Source organism: Amphiura filiformis, chromosome 6 (assembly GCF_039555335.1).
Source record: "Amphiura filiformis chromosome 6, Afil_fr2py, whole genome shotgun sequence".
Taxonomy (NCBI): domain Eukaryota; kingdom Metazoa; phylum Echinodermata; class Ophiuroidea; order Amphilepidida; family Amphiuridae; genus Amphiura; species Amphiura filiformis.
In genome coordinates this window covers 74,405,489-74,430,033 of record NC_092633.1, presented here as the reverse complement: position 1 = coordinate 74,430,033, position 24,545 = coordinate 74,405,489, and the positions used below count along the sequence as shown (strand labels likewise).

Below are 24,545 nucleotides of genomic sequence, written 5' to 3'. Positions count from 1 at the left end.
TATAAACAATTACATCTTTTATTAACATCATAATACATCATAGTGAAAACATATCAGTAAAAATCATTTCAAAGGCCTCAAATACTATATTGGGGAGTGGAACAATAATTATGTGCACAGGGAGTTTCTTTTTAACTTATCTTGTCGTTTGCATATACTTGTTCACATTTCTTCCTATCTAAACAATTATACATTGTCTATGCATTACCAAATTAAACATCCCCTGTTTTCAGCTGGCGACCATTAGAAATTATGCAACAGAAGCCAATTTCAGGAATGATGACTTAATGATCATTTTGACCCAAACCGGGCTACTGTTTAATAATCTTTCTTTTCTATTCTCACAAACCATCTCATACATGTACACATAATTTCTGCAATTACAATTACACCTTGTTTAAGTCATCTTCAATGTCTCCTATCACATAGCAAATGTGATAATATGTACATATCATAAAAAAAATGACATCACAAACATACAGGTTAAAGGTATCGCCTCGCTGCAGTATTTATCAATTGTTCTCATAAATTATTATAATTAGTCAATTAATATAAAAATATAAACCCACTGATTTTTCTGCTTGTGTTACAATTTGCTCCTACCTACTTTATGCTCTTAAAACATACCACAAGGTGCAAATTCCTTAAATCCTTTGTCATATCATAAAATTACTATCTACTTGTTATGTGCCATAGAGGGCGCTGCACAGCTACTATGCGTTGACCAGTTGTGATTTCTCATCGTAAGTACTTCTATTCATAGTGCAGAGTACTACAACAATGAAGATGATGAACAGAAAGCCTATAAGACATATCAAGGCTATCCACCAGGGTTCCAAAGCAAGCTCTTGGGTTTGTTGCTTACCGGCATCTACTGCATTTTTACCATCTGGTATAGAGAAAGAAAAAGAGACAAAATAATATTATTATTTACATATCATGCAGCTTAACCTATGGACAAATCTTCAACCTCCTTCCCAAAGGTTTATTAATACATATGTGCAATAACACTATGCCAGGGTTACCTGTTTGGGTTTTCAACACAAGGTGCAGTAAGCAAGATTGATGTGTTTCCCATCAGATATTTCCTTAAAAAATTGCCATATTTTGACATTAATTCACCTTAATTCTGGCAAACAAAGCTGTTTAGCAAACATAAATCTTGCAAAAGGATAAGCAATTTCAATAATATTCAGGAACTTAGATCCTTTAGCTGAAGTCTAGATGTTGGTGACCTGGGCATGAATATAATGTAAACTGGTAAAATTGAGAATCACAAACACATCTCTTTCCAAAATGTTGATCTACTGTATATTCATATTTGTTCCATATTTTATGTTTTGATTTTATGTTCATGTTTCTTTATTCATTTGCAGGCTATAATAAGCGTTCAATAAAATAATAATCTTGTTGATCAATGAACTTGGGTAGGACACACCCAGTCAGGATAGCACAGAAGTTTATATCTTCAGATCCTTCCTTGAGTAGGTCTTTGTTCATGCCATGTGACTTAGAAATACACCATACTTCCTCTGTTGTGTTGTAAGAACGTCTCTGATATCAGTTGGTTATATCTAGACCATATGTTTCTTAACAATTCAACACATTTTTATTCTTTTAAACAAAACTGACCTTCACAGTTCTTTCCCAGGTATCCATTTTGACAAGCGCATCTATAGCCTTCCACCAAGTCCACACAATTGCCTCCATTTTGGCAAGGGTTGGGTTGACAATCATCAATGTCTATAGGAAAGGAAATAGAAAGTCACATTAAAAAACAATACAAAAAATCTCTTATAAATAATTCAAGTCCTGTATCTCATTCAAGGAGAGACTAAAATCATCAGTAACAAAGCACCAGTAATTCGCATGATCAAAATGGGAATATTTGGCATAATACCACACTTTTTTATCCTGTGTGTTGTAGTGCACTTCCGAACAATATTGTGAAATGGTCAGTGTGAGGAATTACAGAATTATTTTGAACATTTTAATAAAGGTATTTGAATTCATTTTGCTAATTGACCACTAGGGATTAAGCTTAAACCCATGATCTCATATACAAGAGGCGTGAAATCTGTGTCCATTGATGCTAATGCTGCTGTTCAGCTGCCTAATTAGGTTACTTGAAGATTGCTTGCTATGGCTCAGAAAATCTTGTTGCAAATTGCTTAAATTTGGACTATGGGATTTACCTTTCATGTAAGCATACTTGAAAAGACTTCATTGAGGAATTAGCTGCATAATTCCTGTTGATATGGTATTAAGTATACTCAGAGTTCAGTCTACTACTGTTTGAAGTGTCACATCACTGTGGTATTTCTGATGTATTTTCCTTTATGTTAGCCATATTTTAAAGGGTTTTAAGTATTTGAAGTTTCCAAATGTATTCACAATACCTTATATGACATATTTATTGATCTGTCACTAGTACCGGAGGATTTCTGTTTCTTTGCCAAATTTGTAAAAACATCCAAATTTTTGGTCTTGGTGCTTTTTTTGACTTGTTAGAATTGAAGTACTTAAGAGAGTTTACCACTGCCGGTGGGCTGATTTACCAAATCTTGGTACTAAAATGTTTTGATAACACTTTTTGTGTCAACAAGTTCTTTAAACATACAGATGCAAGTTATAAGTAGTTGGTGGGCTGCAAATCTCTGACAATAGGTAAGTACAACATCCAGAACAAGAAAACATCTTAGTACTTACTATTTTCACAGTTGGTTCCAAACCATCCAGTAGCACATACGCACATCCCTGTCATGCCATCACTAGCTCTCTCACACACGCCGCCATTTTGACACATCATTCTATTGGCACACTCTGATTTGTTTATGCTACAAATATCACCAGTGAATTGATCCACACAGTCACAGATGAAACTGTTAATCATGTCCTCGCACATGCCACCATTCTGACATGGCTCACTGGCACATTCATTACGATCTGTCAAAATAATACAACAAAATAATTAAGAAAGTGCTAATAAAAAATAGTCTTCCTAAACAAGTTCATCCTAGCATCAATTAAGACCTGTACAGACTGTTTAACTGGTATCTCAAACACTATTAAGGGAACAAACCAAATGGTCAATGAAGGAGACTAAATTAGTTCACTTGGAAGGGAGAAGACACATTGATGTTATTCTAACTTCCAGATTTGTTACAGATGAGATGAGATTATAGGTGAGGTAGGGGTCAGTTTTATAATGAACCTATACTGCTTTTTCTATAGTGCAGCTTCAGACAGTGATGTTAACTACTTGAGATATCTTTTACGCACTCACACCTGATCAACATTTTGAGTAAACCTTCACATTTTGAAGCTGCACCTAGAGAAATGCATATTGATGTTAATAGGGGCATATGTTAATATAATATAATGTTATAGGGCCATATCATTCTCTGTCATTACTGTAGACTTAATTGACGGGCAGTCACAAATATCCACATAAAAGTGACTGTTTTATTTTGTTAGAATTGTATAGAACCAACCTCTTTGACATCTGTTTCCATAGTAACCATCCACACAGACACACAGGGCAGTGCTACCATCTAGTTCACATGTGGCACCATTCTCACAAGTTATTGAATCACATGGTGCTATAAAATGAAAATAATGGAAAGAAAGAAAGAGACAGATTGAATGTAGGGAATTATTTGTTTATGTTTCTCCTACTTACGCTGTACCTAACTGTCAATTAAAGTTGATGACCAAATAAATATGCAATATTTTCTGAAGGTGCTGATTAAAATGGTTGATAAATCTGGAGAATACATAAAATCATTTTCTGACTAGAAAGAGTGGAAATACTGAAAGACTATGTTTTTGACATCACATCCCCTATTGGATTCGCATGGACTTCTTATTCCTAGGCATAAAAATTTATCTAGCATAGTTAATGTAGGGTGTTATGCATTGGTAAATATTCTGAAAGTTCAAAAAAATACATGTGTGGGAAGTATTGTAGGTTTGGAGTGACAAATCTCTGAATGTCTCTTCAGCTAAACCATAAAACTTGATGATAAAAGAGAGAATATCCTCTAGACTATAATAATGATATTACTAATAATAAATAACCTCTTGATATAGCACCCAATGGCCAATGCCAGAGAGGGCATCTAGGTGCTTTATAGAAACAGAAACAAATATAATTAAAATACATAAAAGCCATGTTAACAAAGCATTAAACTATAACATAAATGAAATAATAAAGTAAACACAAAATTGTAAAATATTAATGATTATATACAAAACTGTTATATTTAGCTAATAATCCAAAGACTCCAAAATATTACACAGACCAAAATAACAAAAACTACAGAAAAACTATACCAATTGCCAAATACCTTTATTATTATACCTACCTCGATCACTACCTACACTGTTCAAAGTCTACTGGTTTCTCCTAATTTCATCATAATTGACATGAGCTCAAAATGTTACAATTTTGATATAAAATTGGATCGGTTGAGCCCATATTTATTGGTCGAGCTATGAGTTTTAAAATATTGGACGAGACGTAGTCGAGTCCAATATTTTACAACTCATAGCGAGACCAATAAATATTAGGCGTAAAAGCATCCAATTTTATCATTATTATGTTTTGGATCCAATATTATCACAACTTGGATCCATCAAAACATAATAATGTGTTATATTGGGATCTTTGATCTGTATTGTTTATATATGTAGCTGCTATGAAAAGGTCCAGCTTCAGTTAATCCCAGTTTTGATTGTTGTCTTTATTTTTTTTTCTAACCATGTAGTATTTTCTATTATTTTAGCTAGTTGAAGAAAAATAGAAAAATGTCCCTTCCAAGTTTCAATGTCTGCATAGGATGTATGGGCAACATCATCTGAATGTGCTCCAGAATTCCACCTGTTCACCAGCCTGTACTGGTCTTTCCATTCTCCTTTGTGTCTTCTATATTTCAACCCCCCTTCTTCCTTCCCTTAATCCATCCCCCTTGTCCTTCTCTCCTCCATATGTTACAGGTGGATGGAGCATACTTACTATTTTCACATATAATTCCCTCATAACCAGCTGGACATAGGCATGTGAATATACCACCAGTGTCATCACAGGTTGCACCATTCTTACATGGGTTCTGATCACAGTTAGTCAACTCTGTAATATGAAAACAAAGCAATACAGTGTTAATAAATAACACAATATGTGGACATAATATATAGATTGATTTAGCAAGAATACCAAGCTCATTTAATCTCATCAAAAAGTTAGAAGAGAAATTAGAGGAGGAGAGTAGTGTATACAGTGCCATAAGTGAGCACGGTTGCTCAGGCATCACCATAATACTCTGGTTTTCCTCCTGCATTTCTAACAATTGGACATCTATTCATATTTATGTCACATTTTATCCGATACTTCTCATTGTATTGTAGCTGCATTGAATAGCGCTTCACAAAAGTGACTTGAAATCCATTTGTTGGATTATATGTTGTAGCTAATATTAATGAAAATCCCAAGTAGCTATTTTTTATTTATTTATCTATCTTGCAGATTTAATATCTAAAAAGCCTTACCTTCTTCACATTTGTCGCCACGGAAGTTAGCCGGGCAATCACAAGCGTATTCTTCCTCAGCCAGATCAGGTTGATAACATGTGCCTCCATTGGAACAAAAGTCAGCTGGGCATGGTGCTACAATGGAAGGAATAAAAACAATGTTAACACAGTATACAAAATAGGATTACCTCCTATCATGGTCTACTATTAATGACATGCATATTTAGCTATTTTTCTATGCATGTTCTGGCAAACACACAAATCTATTAAAAAACAACAGCTGAGATGTTACAGTCCTGACATTTTTCCCCAAAATGCATTTTCACTGCTATAATGTGCATGAATCTGAAGCAAAATGATGAGTCGGACAGTGGAATGATTGACAGGTATTTAATATATAAAAAAAACCACATTTTTTCACCAGCTTCACCATCACAAATAATAAAGGAGACAAACAGAAAAATTGATCCCGTCTTTTGAACTCAGGGCCTCAAGGTTTACAAGACCTGTGCCTTAACCACAGGAGTTTCATGATTAGGCAGGTTGAATTTTGAACACATAAGCAGTCATTTAATCTTATCTCCTCCCCATAACTGATGAGTCTAGTTGCTCTTATAGCCTTACACCAGTCATGCGACAAGGTCTGGATATCAAGATTACACCCAATGGAACAGAAGAAATCAGCATCTTAACAATGCCTAAGAAAGGGGATGCAAGGGAGTGTAAAAACCATCACACCATTGCTGTGATCTTCCATGCAAGCAAAATCTTACTGCACATTACCAATAAATCTATCACACCATGAACAACCTGTTGAATATACAGGTTCCCAAAAAGGTTGTGACATTAGAGACAAAATTGTCAACACATGTTACATGTTGCAAAATCTGCTCTTCAGTGACTATTCCAAAATCTTTGGATTGAGTGAGACATAGGGCACTATGATGAGCACTTCATGAGATGGGCATCATCTTTGATTGAGTGAAACACAGGGCACTATGATGAGCACTTAATGAGGTGGGCATCATTTTTTTAAACTCACATATCTCGCATTTCTCTCCTCCATAGCCACTGGGACAGCTACAGAACCGCTGGCCACTCTGTTCCAGTACAATACAAAGTCCCCCATTCTGGCAGTAATCACTTGGGCACATAGCTGTAAATATCATAACATGCATAAGTCACAAATGTAAGTCCTTTGTAATGTGTATTTTGCACAGCAATTTTGTACAGCACTAATATATGTTGTCGGGATTTCTGCATATTGATGAAAACCAGATACTATAGACCACCTTTTACCTGTGAGGTGAGTTACATGATTCATCAAGCACACATAGCATTTCTGCTTGATATTGTCACCTCTACAGTAAGTAAAATACAAAGGAGTATTTTATTTTTATCTGGGGTTCATCAAAATGCACAAAAATATGATGATATGCTTAGGGAGAGGGTAGAGGATGGGTGTTGAAGTGGATGAGATGTTTGATGGCAATCTTGATACCTAGCTTTAAGGGTTGATTTTACAAATACAGTGGTTGCCCCAAATATATACGAAGTTCAGGCTGAACCCATCATTATTTTAGAATAAGTGTGGGCACCCATGATGCACTGCAAGCATATCTTTGTGAAATCGAACCCTGGAGGTTAAAAGAACCAATTTTACCCTGGCTTTAGGATGTGTGAACCAAAAGCAACACGTTTTATTTGGCAAAATATGCTCAAAACCAGAATCCGTTTATGTACATTCAAATCAGTTGCAATCTACAATATTTAGCTTAGTTAATGTTTGGGGGAAACTCTTTGTTGAAATAGTTTTATCAGAAGCATTTTGTAAAGGATTTCTCTTCAAATGAATCTACAGAGCATTATTTCGAAAAGGATATATGTGTCCAACCTATATGAGAAACACACTTGCCTCTTTGTGACCTTTCTGTAAGTTCATTAAATTCATTATTTTTGGATTGCTTAGACCTTCTGATTTTTAATTTTCAATGTCTGCATTTTGTAATGAATAGATAGTGTGTTACTAAATCCTACTGAACATTCAAATACTAATACTCTACATATATTATTATACCACACTAGTGATAAATATCCCTAAATTTTACATAGAATACATGCATCTAAACCAAACTCTTTTACAATCCACCTATCAATCATTACCTTCTAAACCAAAGATTAACATTGATTTTACTCATCACATTTTACCTACTTTTCATCTATGTTAAGAGGGCTTACAAGGCAAGCTATTCATTAAATTTTCAAACTTCCAACTGGCATGCTGTAAGTTTGATCTATACTTTTATATATTTCAAATGAAAAAGCTACTGATTGAATTTACATGTGGAACATACTGTACAATTATCATCCATGATTGGCACTAACTTAACAGAGAGTAACAAGAATAAAAAATGTCCATAATACAAATCTCCCTATGTAGATGCATGCTTCTCTAATAATAATGGAAGTAAATAAGAAGGCTTACTAAAAGTAAAATCAGGATTTGCTGTTAGAATACAACAATAGTGAACAAAATGGTTAAGTTTCCAGATAAAAAAGAGGATATAAATTAAAATATAAGAATGGTTAGTAAAAGAAAGGAATTAGAATTCAATTCAAACTTACAGGTGTAATAATTGTTACCTATTTCTTCATGACATGTACATCAAGAAGGTGGGCCTTGTTGTTACAACACATACACCATTACACAAACACTGTTTATTATTTAGTGCTGCTAATCATTTTGATGAAGCCAGGAGTTGAAGTTGAGTGAATATGTATCACTCTTAAGCTTATTGTTGCTGTTGTGATTTGAATCCGAGAATTAATACACTTGAACCAGAGCTTGATTTAGATTGGTTTGAATTATATTATGCTTAACTTGAGGAGCTTGAGTGAATCTGCAACAGAAATCAAATAGTACCCATACCATTCTTGTGATTTTTTAGTTTCAGTCACCAAAATATTAATATATCAAACTGATAGAGTCCTTAGTGTGTCACCATAAACTAAGATTGGTAAAACTTAAAACCAGAGGCTGATGGGATTAAAAGCAGGAGATATAGCGGAATGCAGGCCCCTGAGACAACTGAAATGGCAATAGATTATCAAGTACCAAGTTTTATTATTACGCCTATTACTGAACCATAATTGATGTGGGTGAGGACATTTGATAATTAGTTGCTTTATTAACACCATATGCTTTATGAACCTTATAACATTTGATAGCCGTATTTAAGGGAGCTTTGTTTCTATAGCACTAGGGAAAGGAACAATGAGGAATTAGTCATAGTACAAGACAAACAAAACATAATTAATACACATCTGACAGATTCAACATGATTACAATCAGGGAAGAAAATCTTCCAGGTTACAATGAGTAATGAACACCACTTTCCTATACACATAATGACAATGGTGTGCAAATTGGACTGTCACGTATAATTACTTATTTTGATTTTTGTCTTGGACTAGAGGTTATACCATGTTTAACATAATTAGTGCCTCCTAATTTCAAGCTTTTATTTATTACATTTAGGGGAGAAGTTGTCATGCAAGGCAGTTTTTGATAAATCTATAAAATAAATATATAACAAACATCAAAATCAATCAGACTAAAAGGGGTTTTTAGAAAAGCTACATTTTGCACAAATTAATAAAAGTAAAATGAGGAAAGCGCACTAATTAAGTCAAACATTGTAGTGAGGAGGGAGATGGAAGGATTGGAGCAATCTACAGTTCATGTCTGATAGTCTATGATTGATGCATGGATGAATTAATGTATAGATATTCTAGCCAAGATATGATTGAACATGGAATGAAATGTTTTGTGAAATCAAAATTTAATGGATTTGGATGGTTATTCGCTCCTTGCACAGTTCAACCATATGCAAGGAGAGCAGATGGATATCAGGCAGCATACATGATTGGGAATTGAACCAGTTATATAACATTGTGTATGTCTATTGCCAGTTTGAGGCTCTCCTTGCTTTATTCTAGCATTAACTAATCATTCCACAATTGATCACCCTTCAATCAATCAATCAATCAATCAATCAATCAGCTATCTATCATCCACCCATCAATCTGTTAGAATATCTAGGAATTGAATGCTCCTGTTGCAGTTTGCACCATTAAGAAATGAAGATGTATCCCGTAAGATGTATCAGATAAGCAACATCTTTCAAGGCAAAAAATGTACCATGATTTTATCAACATAAATAGATTTAATAGCTCCGTTCACAACATGAACCAAAGTACACGATACAAGCTACCTAGAGTGTACGACACAATTTTGGGGTCAAGTGTCCGAAAGGTCGCTGACCTCTAATTTGGATTGCCAGTCTGCTGATGAAAGTCGAAGTGTCAACTGAAAATTCCAGGTACGCAAATTTTTGTGTTGTGATTAAAGGTTTAAACCGCTAAACTATGAACCAAAGTATTTACATCATGCAGAATTTGAGTCTAATGTAATCTTAAAAGGTATCCTGCATCTAGTAAATGTTTATTCCAGTTGAAATCCATACACCCCTATGGAAGACTTGACCATTATATTCCACACAAATGTATGGATTTCAACTGGAATAGCCCAATGGATTTATTCTAGCAACCATTAATGTTGTGTGAGAAATCTATTTATGTTAAATCTTGCTTGGAACATTCTGTATTCCGTTGCTATATGCCCAAGTAAAGGGAAGGTAACACAAAGATAAAAGGGAGTATGATGGGAGAACACTAGCTACATGGTACACCTTTTTGCCATGAAGGCTTGTGTTTAGCTTACTTGGAGAGATTGCTGTAGGAAAGAAAGTAAAGTGTAAATAAAATTTAATCACAGAGTTGAAAATAAAGTGAAAAAAAAAAAGATATAAAAGCAAAAGATAGGAAAGTACAACAGTAAGTGTTTTATAAATATTTGTAATGGGTATGATAGTACCATAATGAAATACGATAACTGGCTGTGTGTTATCAAACAGAATATTGCTCATTGGACTCTACTAGAAATTTCAATTGTAGGAATAAAGGTTTCAACCGCGATCATATATCACATATGTGTACATCCATATCAAAACGATGCACTTGTCGGCTGCTACGTGTGTCTCATTTCACATAATGGCTAGGAATAAATTCCAGACTCATATCCGAAGTGGAGGTCACTTCAAATCATCACAAGTCACATGGTTTAGGAATACAGAGAACATTCCTTAATATACAATTTGACTTGGGGATGATATGAAGTGACCTACACTTGATATAACCTTGTGTACAATAATTGAAATACTAACACTTCTATTCAGACAAGTAATGTCAGATACCATTCTTGTTTTTTTTTACACGGCTGGATGTTGTGATGGGGAATGTTCTGGGACATTTTCACAAAATTTTCAAAAGATTTAAAATTCAGCTTTACATTTAAAAGAATACTGTGTTAAATCCACACTGTTAGAATATTTTGGGTCTGTTTTTCCAAACCAAGGCCAACAACCCTCAGGTTGTAATCTACTAAATATGGAATGGTGTTATATAAACTTGGATAATATTGGTCTATCTACTGACAATAATACAATAAGAGTAAAACAACATCTTTATGGTACTGTGCAAGTCTGGAAAATGAGCTGGAGGATAAATGGAGGTCGCATACATGTGTGATATACCTATAGGCTAAATTTGTTTGTAAGCGAAATAAAGAAATACTTGTAATGTTAACTTACATGATTCGCATCTGGATCCCCCATAGCCATCTGGACAACTACATTGCAGACTGTTGCCATTCACTGAGCATGTGCCTCCATTCAGACAATAATCAGATGGACACACAAATAACTCTGATGTAAGGAAAAGAAACAATTAAAAGTGGTTAATAGATTAAGGTCACTTTTTTTATTATTTGATGTATCTTAGCTAGCCATGTGCCATTCTTTCATTTTGGACAGGCAGTTTGGTTTTGGGGTGGACAAAATAAATGCTCTTGACAGACAGATGCCAAATTATAATTCTAGCTCTTGAAAGGGTCTTATTTAATGAAGAAGTAGTCTAAATTTGTGCTTCCCATTTTCATCACTCAAATTTCTGTATGGAAAACATTTAGTTAAGGAACAAAGCTATGAAAACTGAGAATGTGTCCTTCAGGATATCTTAGTAATGATTATTAGAACCATCCCTTTCTTCTACCCCAACCTCTCCTCCCATGTCATCTGTCAAATTTTATGAATTGTCTCAATTTTGGCCGGTGTCAAAATTTTCAAAAATTTGTCAAAATTTCAGACTTTATACCACTAAAACTACCTATTACATAAATGAAAAATAACACAAAAATGCCTGAAGCAGCAGGCAAACCATCGGGAAAAGTGGATACCAATGGTCATCCTGAAGAAGCCATCAGCCGAGATGGCGAAAGTCTAAAACTAGTGAGTATTTTTGGATTTGGCAATCAAAAAATCGAACAAGTTTAATGTTTTTTCTGTTGCAATGAAGTGAGAAGATATGCTGAAACCACAGGCATACTAATTGTATCCATAAATACATCACCCAAGCGAATCCGAAACCATGCGCATACTAATGTCAGAAACCAAAGGCTACATGTAAAAATAATGGTTTTTTTTTATTGTATCCATAAACCTATCACCCAATAACCAGTAATGCTACAAACCAGAAAGTAAAAATAATATTGATTTTTATTGTATCCATGTTGTTTAGTTTAGTTTTATTTCACCATTAAATAACTTTTACATAAGTATAGCAAAATATATTGTTATATGTTTATATCTTACCTGTCTCACATGTGTTGCCTGAATACATTTCTGGACACTGACATAAGAATGCCTCATTGAAATTAGCCACAAAACATGTACCACCATTGCGACATGGGTTAGAGTCACATACAGTCAATCTCTCTGTCAGTAACAACAAATTATCAAACAATTTATGGTAACAAACAGTGGTTAAATATAATATACTATATCAAAGTTCACATCAGTGGCGTGCGCAGCACATTGAAAGTGGGGGGGCAGGTTGTTCAGTTCCCCGAATGGAGTCTGATTTTGACATTTTAAACGTTTTTCCCCCAGAATCCCCCGAATGACCAACAAAAGTGAGGGGTGGGTGGAATGGTCCCCCTTCCCCACCCCCCCCCTTTGCGCACGCCACTGGTTCACATAAAAAGCCTGATGTTTTTGTGCACATTTTTCTGTTGTGACAAACTCTGCATTTTCCATTCTTCACTGCACTTTTTGGCTGAGATTCTACATTCAAATTATAAGCTTTCTTCTTTTACTCCTCTTTCGTTGCTGGAATTGTTACAACAGCAAAATGTATGCAAAATATCAGACTATATACATATAGTCCAACCTCCCTTATCTGGACATCTTTTATACAGATCTTTCTGTTACCCCAGCCTTGGAGTTAACATAGGAAACATGTCTTGATGCTTTGATACCTTAATGTCATGCTCTGAAATATTTAGGACCTATCTATGTTTAATACAACATGTAAATATCATCTTTCAGTGATGTTTCCCCATATTGAGTAATATTTGTTGGTCCAAATTGTAGCACATTAGACAGTCAATGCAGAATTACATTTTATTCATTTATCTGGATTTTTCACTTATCTGGCCAATGCTTGGTCCTATCATGGCTGGATAAAAGAGGTTGAATTGTAATGGCCTTACATGTAAGTCAAACTGAAGTCATAGTTGGTCATCAGCAATGAGTGTTCATTTTGAACTAATGAAATGAAGTAGACTTAGTATGGTCTTTTCATTTATGAAATGGATCAATTACTCATTGCTAGCATTCCATCTATAAATTCAGTCAAACTCATACAAATTTCAAATCTCAAAGTACAGCTTCATCACATATTTTTAACCAAACGCTATTTAACACTAACATTATATCTTAATTGGAAACAAAATTAGAGGACACAATCAAGTAGTGTATATTATATTGCAAGGTCCATATGCCACAAGAACAAATGAATGTCCATAAAATGTAGATTTAAAAGGGTCATTTTATAAAACAAGTCTGAGGGATATTTCTAACAATAAAGTATTCTGTTCATGATTCATGACTTTTTAGCTGCCAAATCGATACACATTCAAATAAAAAAGTACCAAACAATGTTGTTGTTTTTTTGTCTTTATATTTTTGTATTGTATAACTTAAAAATTTGCATTTATAAATAATCTAAAACAGCAAATTGCATTCCTTGTTTAATGTCAACCATATTCTTACCGGTCTCACAATGTTCCCCTTCATATCTTGCTGGACATTGACAATAATAATTATAATTGTCTCTGTTTTTACACTGGCCTCCATTAATACACGGATTGCTCACATTACAAGGTGGAATCACTGAAAACAAACAATTTAAACATTCACAATTTCATCAATAGTATTAAGCCTAAAAATAGAGCATTTAATTTTAAGGTATAAGTGGAAAAAAACCATGTGGACCTCATATAAACATGTCAACATACTTTGCTTTGAGAACCTTCAAAATGTTCCATATCCATTCATGATATCATCATGGTTTTCTGATAGTAATTAACAATAGATTACTATAAACTATCCTTTTGCCTAAAATGGACTGACGAGGGTGACATTGTCAAATTATTTTCATTTTAAAGCTGTTGTTGCTGCAGTGCCAATGTTAAAGTGGCAACACTGATGTACACTGCAAGATTCCTATATGGGCTGCCTGCACAGGTACACCTTCACCAAGGTACTTGGCTGGTACTGTGTAGTACCAGTGCAGTACCACTGATAGTGGGTCCTGGGCAGTAACAGCATTGGTACTGTGTATGTACTCTGTGTGTACCTGTGCAGGCAGCCCCAATAGGAATCTTGTAGTGTATAAGTAACATCACATTTTATATAGGGATGATTTATAGTAATCTATAATTTGTCCTATTGAAAACCATGGTATGTACCACATAGCAATGCACAGAGGTTGCATTGAATGAAAGTTTAATTCAAACATAAATTTTAACAAGGAACCTGGAACAGGCAAAATGTGTTTGGAAAGATAAGTTTCATAATCTTCTGGACTGTTGTTGTAGGGTTAAATACAACACTACTCTCACATATTAGTCTAGGGTTAACATTGAACCATATTCATTGCAACTTTCATATTCAAATGTTAAAAGTAAAGCACTTCAATGCCAACAAACTAAGTTTATAATTAGTGCTAACAAACTATAAATGACAAAATGCACCATACAAATATATCGAAACTTAAATTTCACATCCAATTAATAAGTCACCTTTACTATATTGATTCACTTTCAGAATACATACATTTCCATAAAGAAGATTAAAAATTGAATTTTTGATTTGTCTCTATGCAAAGGCAATGACAACATATACTACAGCAAAAAGAATGCATGATTTTGAAAAAGCACCTTTCTTCCATGAGTATTAAAGTCTCAACATCTTACCCACACAGCCAGCATCCTCTACTTTGATTGAGAATCCTTTCTTCACCTTATTGTTATCCGTAACAAATGTAATCCACATGCGATCACCATTTGAGGTAAATACGGTGCGTTCCAAGCCGTCCATACTGCCAGAGAGTGGACCGGCAATCTGGGATGCCGAATTAGATGGGTTGGCACCGTTGCCTATCAGGATCTTATCATATTCCTCCTCCGTGTCAAAATCTTCTATGGTGATTCGTATTGGTGTCATGGCTTCGGTACTGAGTAGCCACTGACAGGATTCGAGATTGCGATAAGTATTGGGATAATTTGGGCTTTCTACTTGCACAGAGCCACAGTCTGGGATCTCATAATCAACATTGCAGCCAACCACTGAAATAAAAAGGTGGTATATAGTTAATATAGAACATTGATGTATCTTACTATAGGATAAGTAGCAATGATTGTAGAAGGGATGGTGTGTGAGGTGTTATGAGATAAGCACCTGAATGCAGAGGGTACATTGTTACAGGCCTCAAAATTGTGTTAAATCCACACTGTCTATTTTGGGTGGTGCCTTGGCCTTGGGCCTTAATTCCCTTCAATTTCAAATCATTCTTCAGTACATAGTGGCCTTTGTGCCCTTTTCTCACTGAACTTGAAAATGAGTACCATTGAAAAATGAATTTCAAGGCCTACAGGGTTATGATGGTAAAACCCTGGGATCCTGAAGGAAATTATGTACCATGGATATTATCTTGGGACTGCATTATTGAAAAGAGGCCTCTATATAGCATTATCCTACAACAACAGATATGCATATAAATACTTGCTTAAGAGCTCATAAGCAGTTCTAATACCAATTTTGACAATTCTTTATTCTTCAAATTTTTAAAACCTGATTACAACACACTGTTTCAGCTAAAACTAAGGTTCATTTATGTCAGAATTTTGCTACTTAAATGGAGAACCTCAAATATTTTCATTTGAAAATTATGGACAATGTCCCTAACTTACTAGTCTTAGTACTACCATAAAACATAAACAAAAGTAAATTGTGTAAGCAAATTCTTGTTCACATACAAAAATACAAATTAATTACTTCATATCCCGCATACAGCACACCCAATTGTTAACTTAGCATAGAAAAAAATAACACATACACACCCCTGCATAAGTTTAGATCATTCAGGAACTATTGTCCACAGTTTCTGTGCACACAGAGATTTCTCATGTGTGTATGTCCTCATTTGCTGGTGTTTACAAATACACCCTTCCACACACATGCACCCAACATACATACACACAATTACATTTTTGATACATGCAGTTACTGCCCTGAAACAAGCAATGAGGCACACAAACTTATTCATCATAATTCCATCAGCCATCTCATTCTAACCATATCACACACAGACAGACAGAAACACCCAAACAGATATGACTTACATGTTTGGCACGTATTGCCTGACCAGCCAATAGGACACTGGCATTCATATCTATTAACCATATCCCGACAAGTGCCGCCATTCAAGCATGGGTTGCTGAAACACTCATTTATATCTGAATTAAGCAGGCAAAGGGTTAGACAATCCAAAACCATCAATCTCAACTTATTACAACAACTTTATTTTGTATGCTTCATAATTTTGAACAGTTTGAGAGAGCTTTTAAACCAAATTTTCCATGAACTGTTGGTTATTCAGCTCCAGCACAAAAAGTAAACTCACAGTTGTTGCTAAGTTTACAGAAGCAATATTTTACTCTTTGAACATATAGCCCTAATGAGATTGATAGTTAAATGGATTCTTAAATAAAGCATGTGTTAATTAAACTTGCCACCATTATCTGTACTATAATTTCCAATATATCAGTTGTTTTTAAATTTTATTTTGCATTCTATTGTAATATTTCCAGATTAGAAAAGCATGCACATAATCATTACCAACTGATATTATGGAAATTACAGTTCAAATTAAGCAATCATTATACATAATACATAATATGTCTTCAGAGAGATTAGTTGCCTTTTTTCAAACTCCTTTCAAGCCTTTCTTGCAATGTTAGATATAATCATCATATTTAAAAATTCCTGTCAAGGTTTTTCATTCATTCATGTTTGTAAATCCCTTTCAAGCTTTTTCTTTCAAAGTTAGCTGTAAGCAGCATATTTTTTTTAATCACTTCTCTTCTCTCATAGTAATAGCTATAAAGCGGCATATTTTTCTCTTTCAAGTTTTAAGCAGCATGGTTAATCGTTGTAGTCATCATCATCATCTCACAGATATCAAAAGTCACATGACCATGGCAGCCATTTTTTAGTTGTGGGAAGTCACCTGATTGGGCAACCCAGATGCATCATTGATGTTCTGCACACTTACATGGTAATACATAGCATGAAATGCTGTTTAAAGCACCTTCACCTAGCCCTAAGCTTGACCCAACCACACACATCAATTCCAGCATTTTATGCTACATGCCATCTTGACAAAGGCAAATATTTTATTCTCTTTTCTAGAGAATTATGTTGAGATATGTAGTAAGCTTACTTATTTCACAGTTGTCTCCTTCATATCCTGTCTGACAACTGCATTGATAACCATTGAGTTGATCACTACAGAGGGCGCCATTCTGACATGGGTTGGATCGGCAAGCATCAATATCTGGGAACAAATAAAGCAAACACTCATTTATATAGTGGACAATTACAAATGAAATTTAATTGCTATCCTCTCTAGACTTCAGTACTGGATAGTAAACATGACTCAAGAGGCATGTGCCCATTTCTCTAGAGAAAAGACACATACATCTTAAGTCATGATCCACTACTTAAGTCCGAAAAAGATACTAAGGAACACCAGAAACCACCCAAACTTGTTTACTGGGAAAGTGTATCAGATGACCATATCAGTCATACCTGATGAAGTCCTCCAATGTGTAGGACAAAATATTGCAGTGAATAGAAATTCACTTGGTTTGTCAAACAAGAAATCTAAATATGCAGAAATCTTAATTTTGATGAATTTTAGGTTGTCCTGGTTTGGCAAATCACTCTGATAATACCTTTGAAATAATTGCTACTCACTTTGCTCACAGAGTAAACCTGTATAGTCTGGTGGGCAGATACAAGTGAATTGGTTGATGCCATCTATACATGTAGCTGAGTTTCTACATGGATTGCTGGAACATTCATCAAAATCTAAACAAGTACAAAATAAATAAAGTATATACAACATTTATATGATTAGTTTTGTTTTATTAGATAAAAAACATCCTTAACAAAACATTTTTAAATGTTTTTAAAAGGACGAAAATCAAAAATGAACAGATGTAAATCTGAACTTACTTCCAGCTGCATTGATGTGCTAAATAGCATAGCAATTGCTTGCCAGTCCAGATGAATCAATGAAAGTGTTGAAAAGAACTATAAATACCAACCTTATGTATAACAGTGGCTCCAGTCTTCACAAGACTTCCACATATCTCACAAATAGCACATATCAAAAACACAAAGACTGAACAAGAACAAAACAAAACATTACAGATTACAACACAAACAATAAGCATATACAAGAATTTTATGCACCCTATAGCCCATGTTATAAGCATTAAATGAACAAAAGCATAGAATTTAAGCAAAATCATATTATTTATAATATTCTTATATGGCAGAAATTAACAGCCTCCTTGGGTATGATGCCTGTATTGAATATTTGAAACAGAAACAGAAGAAAAAAATAAGGTAAAATATCATGCAAATCAATACCATAATTGACACAAACATACAACACAAAAAGTTAAAAGTTTACAATAGTTATCCTTAGGAAGATCTAGTGGGTGCCCATAATAATGTGTACCTTTTAGGGCAGGCAGACAATTATTTGCTCCTAATACTTGTGAAATAGTTTATTTGAATTCATATTCAATGTACGTCTATTATGACCAGCTCGTAATAGGCGAGAATTAATCAGTTTTCGTTACTGTGCATTAAGAGAGTCCTAACTTACGACCATGTAAATTCATAAAAGGATGCATCAGTCATGCAATACGCAAAATGTATTTCATCTATGTGATGCACCCAGCTGTGTGTACGCCATTCTATATCAGTCCCGCCTTTAACTAGGTGATCTTAGTATAGACAATTGAATTTGATTGTTCCGAGTTATGTTTTAGGATTGTCATAAATTATTTGTAGTGACTATTTGCACTCAAATTTATCCTGAATTTGTAATTTGCAATCCTGAAAATGGCATGTTTGTCATCATTATCATGTTTAGCTGTTGCACACTGATGACCTAATGAAATCATTTTCAAATGAATCAATCATGACCCATAAATACATACAACTATACCTGTTTATTTTTCACGGTATCAAATGTGGTAATAATTATGCATTATCATGAAAATTATGAAATATTACCTAAATTTGTGGCAAAGCTTCTTTTTATCTTGATTTGTTTTTCTATATTTCATAGGCCCGTGTGAAATGCTAATCTATATACTATCATTTTCACTCATACATTTGATTAGATTTGGAATTTTTAATGATCTTTTTGACAGAAGGAACTACAAGAAATTTTTTGTTTCAAAGACACAATAAATAGTCAATAACTTCAATTACTTACTTAGTTGACAGTTTTCTCCATAGAAGCCTAGATCACAGAAGCATCTGTAATGTGTGAAGTAATTATGACATGTTGCACCATTCACACATGGTCCTGAGCCACATGCATCCACCTCTAAAAACACATAATTATGTAAACAAATTAATCTCATCTAAAGACTAATTGATATAAACTGAGCTCAAAAAGAAACTTATAATTTTTTACAACGCGTGAATCACAAAATACTGTCAATCAAAATGAACCAAAATTACACACAGGATTACTTTAATACTCTACTCAAAACACATGTCAGTAACCAAGCAGTTGTCCAACTGACACAACAGCAAAATGCACTGTTATGGGACAGCTTCCTGGACTTCCTCCACTTTCACAGCCCAACATTTGGCACCCAGCACAAAAAAATCTGTGAGAATGCACACAAGATCCTTGCACAGATGATAAAATGGTGCTGCTTTATGCTTTTCATACACTTTTTTCATGAAACAGGGCTGGGCTGTGAATGTGTTCCAGGAAGCTCTTCCATGTCAGTGCATTTTGCTGTTGTGTCAGTTGGATAACTGCGTGGTTACTGACATGTGTTAAGAGTAGAGTATTGAAGTAAACCTGTGTGTAATTTTGGTAGATTTTGATAGACAGGATTTCAAGATATGACCTTGTGAAAAATTATAAGTTTCTTTTTGAGCTCAGTTTATATCATTTCACTTGTCCTTCAAGAGACTTATGACTTTAATATTACTTTTTGTATCACTCTTAGTCTACAGATTGTGATACAAAAATAATACCATTACAACTCTCCTAAAAGAGATGTTTTCAAGGAAGTCTTCTACTTTTTCGTTTAAAGATACCAAGTTTGACACTTTGTTTCTTCATTACTTTCTGATTGGTTGGCATGCAAAATACACATCTATACATACATTTGTGTTAATTCCTTACAGACTGCAATGTAAGATTGATCCAAGAAATGTATGCCTGGTTGGTTGACAAGGTTAAATCCATCACAAGTCTGATACAAAATCTCTAAATTTGGACACTTTTGGGTCTTAAAATGAAGACTGTCCACCATGCAACCATTCAGACACATTATGTTAGTTGCCTGTACAGCGCTCAGTGGCTTGCTTGCTTGCAATGCGCGCTTATAAATCCCTCCTTTATTATTATTATTATTATATTCAATACTCACAAAAGATAAATGGGGTGAGTTGTGATGAGTTAAACATCAGCAATGAAAGAATTGGCTAACATTGTCAAATTTTACCCAGACTCACCTTGTTCACATGTAGGTCCGTCATATGCAGGTTGGCATTCACATCTGTAGTTACCACCATCACCATCCCATATACAGTTACCGCCATTCTGACATGGTTTGAAGTTGCATGGATTTACCCCTGAAAGAACAAAATTGAGATATTGGGGTTAAATGTATCTTATATATGTATCTTTCTACCAGGAATGCTTTGTCACATTAGAAGTAGTACTGAAAGAGTCTCGTCATTGACTGCTAATATTTTGGGTATTCAATTATTTTTGTATGGGTTATTCAAATAACTTCACAAGGGGTTTCATACACCTGTGTTACAGGATGTTCATGAGGCTTCATGCTAAGAGGTTTGGCTAACTATGATTTTGTTGTAGTTCAATAATTTATATCAATGTATACCTGCTGTTTTATTTTGACAAAACAATATATAACCCTGGGCCTAAGGGGGAGTAAAGTGATGAGTAAATACAAATGGATGGACAGACAGACAAACAGACAGACAGACTGACTTACTCATTTCACAGCTGTCTCCAGAGAAACCTGTTGGGCAGTTACAGTAATGTAGTCCTGCTCCCTGGTTGACACATGTACCACCATTGTTACACAAAGGTGGTAGTGTAATGCAAGGGTCCACATCTATAGGAATAAATCAAAATATCAATATCAATACATTCTGCACCAATAGGTATAGGAGTATTACCTAAAATTGTGTAGTTGATTCCCAGGTGTACTCAAGTTAAGGTTAGGTAGGGAGGTGCCACTGAGAATCTAAAAGTGAACCCATCACTGTACTAATAAGAAATGTTGACCCCATCTTTATACCAAGAGTCAACATTCTTGGCTAAATTTAACAGAAGTTGTCACTGTTTTTACAACTTTTCCTTAAAATGTTGATACATTTAGAAAATGTTGGCTACAGTGAGATAATATTGGGTTATTTTGAAAAATTACCCTGCAACCTGTAAATTTCAAATCAAGCTTCTCAAAAAAGATTCAACAGCCATCATTCTGTTGATGCCTACCAACCATGATGGCAGAACTGTCAATTGTAAGTCAAAGTTTTGGTTTTGTTCAAAATTCAAGGTACTTCTACAGGTGTTATACTTACATTCCTGGCATACCACTCCAGTGAAATCAGGTGGGCATACACAGCGATATACCTTGCCATTCAGATCATTAGCACAGGTACCACCATTTAAACAAGGGGTAGAGAAACAAGCATCAACCACTGAAAATAACAAAAATAATGATATGATTTACAATAAGAAAATATTGAGTTCATTACAAAGTCAATTTCCTGCATAATATCATCTTGAATTCCAAAGATTCTGATTGATGTTTAGTTTGTTATTATACAGCCTCCATATAAGCTGCCTTTGTTGTTCTTTTTTAATGTATTTCGAATAGGCATAATTATGTTCAAATTATGTTTTAATCATCCCTTATATGACAAACAAACCTACTTTTCAATAACCATGTCAAGTTTCAAGAAAGTAGATGCTCCCAATCCTATCAAATATGATCATCCAATCAGAGTACACCAGTTTTGACACACACTCTCCATTGTCAAAGAGCTTTCTATACCTTGTTTTACCTCGCATTTGGTAGTGACATATGTGCTTATTTCGCTAGCTGCAGTATCAACTCATGTGTGCAGACCTATACACACACATCTACAAGGGCAGTTTGTCCCACACTTGGAGTGTAATCCTAAAAAGTACAGAGGTCACTACTAAACTCAAGGCGAAACAAAGTATCATTCCCTTTTATGTAAATCAATATTTGAGACAATACTTACATACTCCACATGTTGGCCCACTATATGCTGTATTACTACAATCACAATTGCCCTCTATGCATACACCACCATTGAGACATTCAATTCCTGCACATGGGTTAGGTGCTGGATTAGGGAAATCAACATTGATAACAAAATATGAGTAACATTCCTCAGGAGAGCCAATTCTATGGCTAACCCCCACAACTAGTGAGCTTTTACTTTTTAAGTGTGTTTTACTTTTTAAACAAGTGATTCAGAATTTTCAACAAATTATAGGATGTTTTGTATTAAAAAAAAAGTATGACATTTCCATTAATGTGGTTAGCTTGTATGTCGGAAATCAAATATACAATGAAAACCCTTATTTTGTATCCTGAATCACATGAATACAAATATCTGAACCCATTTTTACCTCTTAATTCAAAACAAAAGTATAAATTATCTTGACACCTCACAGGTGAGGACTTACGTGTTTCACATCTGAGCCCTGAGAATCCACCAGTGTTCATACAGTCACATTCATAGTTGATGATGCGATTGTAACAGGCACCATTGTTGAGGCATGGTGAAGACTGACAAGGATTGGGTGCTGGAAAGGAAAAACAAAAAGAAAAAAAAATTAAAGCAATTGATCAGCCATCAGTGTGATTGGGCTATTCCAGATGTATTCCGCACCCCCCCTCCCCCCATGGAAGAAATTTAAAAAAAATACAATTCCAGAGATTCCGGCTGGAGGGTATGGAAGACATTGAGATTAGGTGAAATTCCGGCTGCTAAAATTAACAAAAAAACAAGAGTGGGGATTGTGAAAGGCCATGATGTGCCTGTGGAAGACATTCATATTCCTTAATATTCCGGCTGGAAAATGGTCAAAAATGCTCCAATTCCAGCAGAATCTTCACTTATGATCGCCATCTTGATTAACCTATGAATGACATTTACAATTTACTTGAATTCTGGCTGGAAACTGAAAAAATGTTCTAATTCCAGCTGGAACCCTATGGAAGACATTTACATTTACTTGAATTCCATTGGCCATATTACCACAATTCCGCAGGGTCTTCCATGGGGTTTTCCTGACATGTGAATTCGGCTGTCAATGTAGCCCCAATTCGGAAGTGTCTTCCATAGGGGGTGCGGAATACATCTGGAATAGCCCATTGTTTACTACTTAACTCGTAAATGCTCAATGCACAGCACATATCGCAGAAGAATCAAAAAACATACTTTAGTATTATTAGTGGAGTCACTGTTGCATTCATCAATTCCTACAGATTTATAATTTTAAAACATAATGATGTGTATATTACCAATTTCACAATTTGTTCCAGTGAATCCTGTGGTAGTTGTACAGTCGCAGAAGTAGGCGGTTCCCACATTATTACAGATGGCTCCATTACGACATGGGTTAGAAAGGCATGGGTTAGGAGCTAGAAATACAAGGAATTTAATATTGTGTTATTTTTTTGGCTAAGTTTTAGAATAGAGTCATTGTTATCTTAAAATTTATTAATCTACACATAACAACCAATATTATTTTGTACAAAAACTGCCTATTTTGCTTCTCCTTTTAAAGCCATGATGATGACATTTTAAATGAATTTTAACAATTTTATCTAACCTGAATTTTTGGCAAATCTGTAATGTTTACAACTTACACTTTAAAATTAGAATCAGCCAAATTTGTGTGTGTTGTAGCCCAATTGAGAAATTCTGCTTTAATGTTTTAATTACAACATTAAATTTGCATATAGGACCCCACAGTCATGCAACCAAAATAGTAAGTGGGTTATCTTTCATTTTACCTAATTACCGTAAAAACTTGATAGTTAGCATATGTGCTTACTATCAAGTGCTTTTTGACATTTGTTACTAATATTATTATTTCATAATTTTTGGCTAAGAATACCAACATTAAAATTTTACTGAAATTGTGTA

The 24,545-nt window shown here is 34.6% G+C and overlaps 1 protein-coding gene across 1 annotated transcript in view; it reads right to left on the bottom strand.

The window, feature by feature from the left end:
* Positions 1–430: 430 nt before the first annotated feature.
* The window catches only part of LOC140156015 (uncharacterized), a 193,137-nt gene continuing 169,022 nt past the window's right edge, over positions 431–24,545 (bottom strand). The window contains exons 72-86 of the mRNA XM_072179104.1: positions 18,030–18,143; positions 17,494–17,607; positions 16,394–16,507; positions 14,966–15,337; positions 13,761–13,880; positions 12,300–12,422; positions 11,241–11,354; positions 10,313–10,324; positions 6,572–6,685; positions 5,548–5,664; positions 5,018–5,131; positions 3,495–3,602; positions 2,710–2,946; positions 1,633–1,743; positions 431–889 (exon numbers count right to left, since the gene is read on the bottom strand). Of these exons, the coding sequence (XP_072035205.1) occupies positions 714–889; positions 1,633–1,743; positions 2,710–2,946; positions 3,495–3,602; positions 5,018–5,131; positions 5,548–5,664; positions 6,572–6,685; positions 10,313–10,324; positions 11,241–11,354; positions 12,300–12,422; positions 13,761–13,880; positions 14,966–15,337; positions 16,394–16,507; positions 17,494–17,607; positions 18,030–18,143 (2,060 nt within the window). The 3' untranslated portion in view covers positions 431–713. The remainder of the gene's footprint in view (positions 890–1,632; positions 1,744–2,709; positions 2,947–3,494; positions 3,603–5,017; positions 5,132–5,547; positions 5,665–6,571; positions 6,686–10,312; positions 10,325–11,240; positions 11,355–12,299; positions 12,423–13,760; positions 13,881–14,965; positions 15,338–16,393; positions 16,508–17,493; positions 17,608–18,029; positions 18,144–24,545) is intronic.